General features: G+C 33.1%; 3 protein-coding genes across 3 annotated transcripts; 1 reads left to right on the forward strand and 2 right to left on the reverse strand.

Annotated features, from left to right (window-relative positions):
- Nucleotides 1-1,317: 1,317 nt before the first annotated feature.
- Nucleotides 1,318-2,394, reverse strand: LOC116351867. The gene is made up of 2 exons (XM_031784013.1): nt 2,189-2,394; nt 1,318-2,011 (listed from the first exon to the last, which is right to left on the reverse strand). The coding sequence occupies exon 2, from the start codon at nt 1,993-1,995 to the stop codon at nt 1,402-1,404; it is 594 nt and encodes a 197-aa protein (XP_031639873.1). The 5' UTR covers nt 1,996-2,011; nt 2,189-2,394; the 3' UTR covers nt 1,318-1,401.
- Nucleotides 2,395-2,841: 447 nt separating this feature from the next.
- LOC116351865 lies at nt 2,842-4,977 on the forward strand. Its single transcript, XM_031784010.1, has 3 exons — nt 2,842-2,975; nt 3,951-4,056; nt 4,182-4,977. The coding sequence occupies exons 2-3, from the start codon at nt 3,987-3,989 to the stop codon at nt 4,478-4,480; spliced, it is 369 nt and encodes a 122-aa protein (XP_031639870.1). The 5' UTR covers nt 2,842-2,975; nt 3,951-3,986; the 3' UTR covers nt 4,481-4,977.
- A 2,688-nt stretch (nt 4,978-7,665) lies between these two features.
- Nucleotides 7,666-8,576, reverse strand: LOC116351868 (the record flags this gene model as incomplete). The annotated part of the gene is made up of 2 exons (XM_031784014.1): nt 7,666-7,727; nt 8,168-8,576. Coding segments are annotated over 2 exons (471 nt in total), but the record flags the coding sequence as incomplete, so codon positions are not given.
- Between the last annotated feature and the right edge of the window lie 323 nt (nt 8,577-8,899).

Raw genomic sequence — 8,899 nt, forward strand, 5'->3', positions numbered from 1 at the left:
TGCACGATACATATTCCCCTTTCACTTCGTATGTTCGCTGGTATAGTGTGTTACCGTTGTACCGGCAATAGCGTCAACGGCAGCACATACGAAGCGAAAGGGGAATATGTATCGTGCATCCGTTTCGTATGCGTTAGCCGCACGAGTTCAGCATTTCTCAGCTATATGCTGAGCAGCAGCCGAAGGGCAATCGCACTTTGAACACTGCAGCTGTGCTGCTCTCTGACATTTATAAGTTCAACCCTATGTAAAGACATTGCTTTCCTCTTCTTCTTCATTTGCAAGAAGCATGTGCGTTATAGCAGCTTAACTTTGAGATACCAGGTGGCAGCACATCTGCGTGTTCGAAACCCAATACATTGCTTTAAATGGAGTGCGAGCAGAGCGTGGCAGCAGCAAATCATGATACTCTGAATTTTAATTTAATTTTGGAATCTACATTAATGTTTTGTGAGTTTTTCATTGTGTTTTATTTGGAAAGAAGAGAAACATATAACTTATTCTTGAACCTTATGTTTTTGGGTTGTCTTTAATGATCTATTGTGATTTAAACTGTTACGTTGATATGAAGTAAATGTAAATCGCAGAGTTTGTGTGATCTTGTCGTAAAAAAGGAGATATATCATTAGCATTCTTACAATTGAATTAAACATCATGCTTGAAATTGGTATATATATGTCAAAAATCGATAACAACTGGTTTAGCATTTCGGTAATTAAGTGGCGATATTGTTGAAATTATCGAAAATTACAGTATGATCATGTACATGCTTTGAATATTTTCAGAGTGAAGTGTTAGTAAAAAAATATATGACATGAGTATTACTGATGGAGTTAGTCATAATGACTGTGATTAATTCGATAAGATAGCATTCATTTTGAGTTTTAATAAACACTTTAATATGTTATTAAAATCTATGAGACTTACGACTATGTCGACATACGGTACCAATTGGTTTCATTGTTCATATTCGCATGATTACTTTTCCTCCGTTGACTGAACAAGTCGTAGATCCATAAGAAATTCGAAACAAGGTCAGGCACAAAGTTTGGAAACGCTATATGCTTGCAATCATTTACTTATATTGTTCACGCATTCTGCGTATCATCGAGCAAAAAACAGCCATCGATCATAAATGTATAAATTTCTATGACTAAGAAAATGTTAATTATAAAATGTTAATTCTTCTTGGTGCGGTTTTGTGAATTTTTTTATGGAAAACATACAATATGAATTAACATTATCAAGAGATGAAAATTTCAACTGTACCTATGAAAACGGAAAACGGACACTCATAAATCAAAACTATCAATGATATTTCACTTCATTCAATAGATCACTTTTTTATTAGTCTTCAAGCAAATTCTCAAGTTCTTATTTGTGTTTCTTAAAACATAAGTTCTACTTTCCAATTTTCCTGAGTAATTCGCGACGAAACCGGGCAAAATCATGATCGCCTTCCAAATTATTTAAACATTCCTTCTTAAGAGAGTTGAGAACCTCGCCGAGTTGCTGTTTGATTTTGTTGGATGTATCGGCTTCGCAGGCAGATGAAATTTTCTGTTCCCATAGAAATGATGGGCACAATTCAATTAAATCATCCAAATAATCCTGGAGTGAATCCAAATCCAACAAAATCCGATCACAACATTCACAACATTTTTCATAACATTCTAATAGGCATAAGGCATTTGATTTATCACTTCGATGGCCTATTTTTAAAAACGTTTTCAATAACTTGTTACTGTCCTCGTTGTGTATGACACCTTTGACGTTCATCATAGCATACGTTTCAATTTGTTCGAATGTTAGTTGCGAACATCCGCAAAAACAACGCAAAATACGAAGGTCCTTTTGTGGTGGTAGTGGCTCAGATCTATTTGATGAAGTCGTTTCCATGTCTAGTTCGTCATCAAAATCTTGTCGCAAATGATTACGGTAGTGATGGTGATGTCTGGTCCTATTTTCCCGTTGATTTTCGTTATTTTGTGCCATTATGAATTTTTGTTCACTATTTATACACAAAATCAACTTCGATAAATAGAAATCACAAGATTTGTGACTAAAACATACTCATTATTTAAAAATGACACAATAAAATTGTTCATACGAATAATCGATATGAAGCGGAGTTGAGCCGACAATTTTCGTGTACAAATGTTTACGACATTTTTTGTTTTCCATTTACTTGTAAGAAATATCCTCTGAACGTGTTACAAATTAAGTTCGATCACACATGGAGAAAAAGTAAACTTGGTGTGGTGACGGCTAACGAATAACTAAAAATAAAGACCGTATTCAAGTCATCGTCTTTACACTCACATACCGCAGCTGGCAGCTTATACAAATACGATTAGATACGAAAAATATACAACACATACAAGCTATGTATGTGTTTATAATACACTCAGTATATTTTAGCGGCCAATTTGAAATTCAACTTTTATTGTGCATTATTTTTTAACTTTTTCAGAAAAAAAACTCAATTTCTCAAAGTTTGTACAATTCCAGTATAAAAAATCATTTTCTTTGAAAAAAAACGCCTTCAATTAGGCTTCTATGAAATATTTTAAACTATAATATGAGCATTGAAAATTATTTCAATAAATCAATTTGATATTTGCTTAAATTCATTTTTTGCAAGACAAAGTCATTTGTTTTGTTTTTTAGAATAAAAAATCGCCGAAAAAAAATTAATCATCTCAAAATGCAACTACGAAATATATTTTATAAGCAGCAAATGTGTATAGCTGTCACGGCGGCGATTGTGGCGCTACCACTACATTTGTTTGTGTGCTGAAATTAACTGACATTTAGCTAGGCGTAGTTTTTTTTGCGCTCAATACACTACAGACAAGCTCTTTGTTGAAACCGTCGTTTAGTCAACGTTAAGACACCAAAGTGAAAAGTTCAGCGATTGTTTTTCGCGTAATTTCCAAACGAAAAACCAGTTTATCGTTTTATCAATTTAAATCGTAAGTTCAAAAATTTTATGTCAACGGATTTTTATTTGAAACGCGTTCGGTGGAAAAACAATTATCCCAAGTGGATTTTATCGATGCATTCGAATTTATTGTGAAATCCAGCTCAAACTAGTTCTGCGTGCACTGTTTTTTAGAGCTATTTGAATTATTGCAATTTTTTCTACTTTTTTTGTATTGATTTTTCACACATAAAATTTCGTTGATTCATTTACAATTTAATTTCAAAACGATTTATTATTTTCTCACAGTTTCTTGAAAGCATTTTCTGTTTCAATATGCTATGGAAATTTCAATGTGCATTTTTTTTCTACCGCAAACATGGTTAACGGTAAACTCAATTAGCCTGAATAGTCGATTCTCTTAAAAAAATAGTTTTCATTTTTTTTCTCTTCAACGGATAGAGTAAAATTCCATTGGACTCCAAAATCACTTGTTCCCATTTCAGTTACTTTCCATATTTAAATCCGAATTTAGGTTTCGTCTTTACCATCATTACTTGGTAATAATAACTATGGATAAACAAAGTGTATGTGTGTGTTTGCTTATATATTTCTTCTAAACTTTCGGTATTATACCGAATCGGTATAATACAACATACATATTTTTTTCTCCTCTTCTTCTCTCTTTGCAAACTACACCATGTTATATAGCAATGTTCAATGATGATTCATTCATCGTAGATCGTTAGATTGTAATTTTCATTACGACATGCTCAGAGTGTGTGTGTTGTGTGTGTGTGTGTGTATGTGTGTGTGTGTGTGCGCGTTCGCGTTAAAGTTCAATTACATTTCGGTTCGATAGCATTGCTATATATACACATATAAAATATGCTTCGCAGAAGTAACATATTTCAGAGACTATGAGAGACTCTGTGACGCTAAATTCATTTTAGTTTATTTGTAGCTTAACGGAATCGTGGCACTGATTTATCTCTATAATTGGCCTCTCTTCTTTCTTTCTTTTCAGACAATTTCTTTACTATTAACAAAAAGCGGTAAAAAAATGACTTCAACATCGTTCAGTATTGGCATGAGCAACGACCGTAGTTCAAGCCGTGTTTTAAAACCACCAGGTTTGTATAATTGATTTTCTTTTATTCAATGGCATATTTAAAATTACTTTCAGCCAAAAATCTGTCTTAGATATGTCCGTTTTAAATGTTCATTAAATAAATCTTATACAATGTTTTTCATCAAGGCGGTGGCCATACAAACATTTTTGGCGAATCTGAAGTGAAGGTGAATAGCCCACGTCCAAAATACGATCAACAAAATTCGTCGAATTTGAATTTCTGCATGAATACCACCGATGCTAATATTTTGGTTGAGCAAAAGAAAAATGAAATCGAAACAGTTCAATCACCACCCAAACCAGCTGAGGTAAAGTCAGCCCGATCAAGTAGCAACAATGGTGATTCGGCGGCTCAACAATCATCACCACAAAAAGGTGGCCAAAGAGTTCCACCAGGTGGCTTTAGCAGCGGTGGATTTTGGTAAATGTCTATTCCGTCATCATTAATTTGCATCTCACAAATGTTCTTCTTTCCGATTTAAAACAAAACACCATTTCAATGACTACTTAATATTTTTTACTCATACAACTTAAGATAAATACAACAACTAACGTGAACTTAGAACTTTAAATATTTAGCTTAGTTCTTTTTTTGGTGCGCAATCGAATGTTTTTTTTTTCGTTCCTACGTTTTAAACGATGCCGCTCTCGTTATTTCTGTTAATATCAGCAATTTTCAAAAACACTCTTCTAAACAAACATTTTTTTAACATTGTTGCATACTACAGTTTTCATATAATAGTTTCGAAGTTATTACATTCTTGATATAAAATGTTACAAATGTTTTTGATAGTTACTTCGCATACTCGACTTGTGCTGCTCTTTCAAGTGATACCAACCAAATTTTCGATATAAAACATCCAACATTGTATTCAATAAATACAAATAAAGGAAATACAAATATTCCGTTTAACCAACCAAATGTATTAGCTTGTTTTGTTTGTTTTTTAATAATTTCAGATATAATGATGACGAATTGTCGATCAAAAAGGTAATCAAAATTTGCATTGTATTCACTCATGGTGGGTCTATATTTTCTTCCTTTATTCATTTAATTTTTACTCTGAACAAAAAACTGGTACATACAGTTGAATTTTTAGTCGTTGTGCATACAACAGGACTTGAAAGTTGAAAACTGTTGTTGCTCGTCGGAAACATGCCAAGATTCGCTTTCATTCCATATAGTTAATAGTATGATACGAACGAAACAACAACGAAACTCATCCGCACCTAGTTGCGGCTGCGGACGTGTATCCACTATCCAGTTTAATCCGCTTTGAATGAGTTTTTTTCTACCTTTTCGCCGTGTTTACTTTGTTCTTTGCTTTAGCACGCAAAATTGTTCAGTTTTGCCGTCTATAGTCTATACAGTGTTTGTATAGCGAAACCGACACAGACTATTGTTGTAATTAAAAGCCGTCACTAAGTCGTGTGCCAATGTTATTTTATAGTCAATTTCATTTTATATATATTGCGTGCCAAATTTTTGATGTCACCTGTTTACTTTTCATTCGTATTTGATGTTATATATGAATTTGCGTAACCAAACTCGCCAATGACTTTGTGTTTCGATTTTTAACCACTTGTTTGGCCTTCCAAGAAAGCAATTGAGAAAAACAAATTTTGATTGAAAAAAAAAAATAGAATAAAAAAATGATTCAAAATATACACACAAATGACAACTAACCTCAATATGAACAAAAATTGACATAAAACTCAATTTATCCGAAGTCTCAACCGTTTTTGGGATAAATTTTAGTTCAGATTTTTTCCGTTTAAATATTTAAGTGCTTAACATATATCACTTTTGCATTTGAGCGGAAAAAATGCATACTAAAATCGAAGCCTGATCATGCCCGTAACTAACAACACTTCTAATGCGTATTCCGAGTACTAATCGAAATTTGCGACAATATGGCTCGATTAAACTGCGTTAAACTGTTAAATTAAAACAGTAGAAATAAATAGATTTTAATTTTTTACATTTTTGAAAATAAAAAATCTTTATATAATTATTTATCTTACAATAATTATTTGATCGGTTTATCACGATTGTGACACAAAAGTGAGGTTATGTCAACGAATTCATTTTTATTAATTTAATATTTTTGAATATTGTGGACAGAAAATCTCAAAAAATTAAAAAAACAAAAGATTTTTTATTTTCAAAAATGTAAAAAATTAATATTTATTTCTACTGTTTTAATTTAACATTTTAACGCAGTTTAATCGATTCATTATGATTTTGCCAAACTGTGACGGCCATATTGTCACAAACTTCGATTAGTACTCGGAATACGCATTAGAGGTGTTTTTAGTTACAAGTTTTATACAGGAAATCCTATACCATGATCGGGCTTCGACTAAAAATTATCCCAAAAATGGTTGAGACTTCGCATAAATTGAGTTTTATGTCAATTTTTGTTCATATTGAGATTAGTTGTCATTTGTGTGTACAAACTCGAAAATATTTACCCAACTCGATGCAAAAATAAAGAGTCTTACGGGAGTAAGACGAACTTTTCCGCACGGTGGTATTTGCGTATTTTATTAAGCAAGTTCAAAATAATATTTGTTCGATTTTTCAAGCCTTTCAAGCGGCATAAGGTTCGAGACCAAAAAATATGTTCAAACCTTGGCATCGAAATATTCTTTAATTTAATAGCAGAAGTACTCGAGACAAGATTTTTCACACTTTCATGATGAACCCATTTGTACGACATTTGAAAGTATTTCATTTTCTAACAAAACACTATAAAAAATATGTCTGACGTTAATTTTGCCATAAAAATTATTTTTGAAACACTTTTCATAATAGACCAAGAGCCACTCCAACAAGTAACTTTTTTTTTTGCTTTATGTCAGAAAACTATATTGAACCATGCAGCTAGACATACACTAAACAAATAATTTTACGTTTATTACTTCAGCCACCCACTTTGTTAAATCTGCACTATTATTCGCGGATAGAAAACACATCAATTAATAAAGCGAGCTGCATGTTTGATTTTCTGGAATATATTTTGTTTTTGCTCAAAGATTCTTCGATTAAAATTTCTGCATGAAATTCCGCATTGTTATTTTCGAAGCACTTTTCATACAAAAACTACTACAAATGGGAATTTTTGTATCGGAGCCATGCCTATATGATATCGTAATCATGTGAAAATTTGCAGAGGCTATTTTTTTCACAAAAAGTTAACATTCTGAAAGTTTGTAGAAATATCAATGCATATTAAGGGTACTTTCGTTTTTGACCGAAAAATCCAAATTTTTTTCGGGAGGTACCTCTAATATGCATTGAAATGTCTTCAAACCCTCGGAATGTTATTTTTGTGTGAAAAAATAACCTGTGCAAAGTTTCAGCTCATTACGATATCATACAGGCATGGCTTTCATCGGTGGGTGCTAGTGAGGCACTTTTTGTATGGGAATATTTGTTGAAAATTCAACAATACGCCACCTATTAAAAACCATAAAGATTTTCGTTACTACTGCTGTTGCGACATATTTTGCTCGAGACCGCACAATTTAAAGGCACATTTTCTTCAAATGTAAGTATTTTGAAAAAATTGTTGATTGATCTATTCACACGTTCACAGATAATAGATCATGGTTCGGCAACAGCTGATTCAGCAACAGCTGATTCGGCAAAAGCTGATTCGGCAACTTCTGATTATGTGCGAGCAAAATATGTCGCAATTCGGGCATTTGAATTTTTTCTTCATTGGCTGGTGAACATTTTCGACGTGTTCCCGCAAAGTTTGTAAACGAATGAACGATTTTTCGCACATTCCACACTTCTAAATTTCAGGGAAAAAATGAAAGTAAAGCACAAAAAACAACCAATAATGAATCAAAAAAATAAAAATGTAAAAATTAAGAAAAAAAGTCACAGTAAAATGATGATTAATAAAAAAAAGCAAAATTACTTTTCGCATGTTTAATGTTTATAGTTGAAACACAAACACCTAATTGCCGGTTTTACAAATGTCAAAAAATAGTTGTCACATATATACAATCTGTCTGAAGTTGGCTCTCACAATACACAACTTGTAGGTTGGTGGCGCTAGGAGTAAGTTTTTTTGAGTGCTTGCTTTTGATATTCCTACCCGGTAAAACTTTCATATCAGCCAATTCCAATCCATGGATTAAATTTTGAGAATCGACCCAGCTCTCACTTCCGTAAAGGATAGTAGGTCTGAAGATTGACTGATGAATCAACAATTTCGTCTCCTTACTCAACTCACGTTTATTGAAAACGTGTGATCTAAGCTGTGCTACTACCTTATTTCCATTCATTCTACGTTGTTCAAACTCTTTGTCAAACTTGCCATCTTCAGAGAAGATGCAACCCAAGTACTTGAATTGTGATACTTTTTCAAGCAAATTTCCATTCAATTCACACTGAACAGTTTTACGAGTTTTTTCCACGTGCATAACCTGGGTTTTTGAACTGCTAATGGTCATTCCAAAGTCTGTACAAGCCGCTTGTAAGTCTCTGACACTATTCTGTAGCTCCTGTTTGTGTACAAACTTTTAATTGCCCTAAGAAGAGGCCCATTTATTCCATAGTCGGCTAAAACCGACCTAGAGTATCATGATTTGCTGCTGCTCAGCATATAGCTGAGAGCTAAGAAATGCTGAACTCGTGCGGCTAACGCATACGAAACGGATGCACGCACACATGCATTCTCCTCGTTTAAACGGTTATAAACAGATGATTGGATGTTCAATTCAAAACTCAAAACTTAGTAACCAGTTGAGTTTGAAATTGTGTTGCGACCGACATATGAGAAGCTGCGAGAAAAACATCACGTCGCATCCCTCGTTATTTTGCTTAC

The sequence above is a fragment of the Contarinia nasturtii genome, unplaced genomic scaffold (assembly GCF_009176525.2).
Source record: "Contarinia nasturtii isolate CC-2019 unplaced genomic scaffold, AAFC_CNas_1.1 Cnas_scaffold_6470, whole genome shotgun sequence".
NCBI classification, from domain to species: domain Eukaryota; kingdom Metazoa; phylum Arthropoda; class Insecta; order Diptera; family Cecidomyiidae; genus Contarinia; species Contarinia nasturtii.

Excerpts from the sequence above, each read along its gene's own strand:
- LOC116351867 (XM_031784013.1), bottom strand. The coding sequence starts at position 1,995 with ATGGCACAAAATAACGAAAATCAACGGGAAAATAGGACCAGACATCAC.
- LOC116351865 (XM_031784010.1), top strand. The coding sequence starts at position 3,987 with ATGACTTCAACATCGTTCAGTATTGGCATGAGCAACGACCGTAGTTCA. Across the intron at positions 4,057-4,181 it reads CCGTGTTTTAAAACCACCAG|GCGGTGGCCATACAAACATT; the intron begins GTTTGTATAATT and ends TTTTTCATCAAG.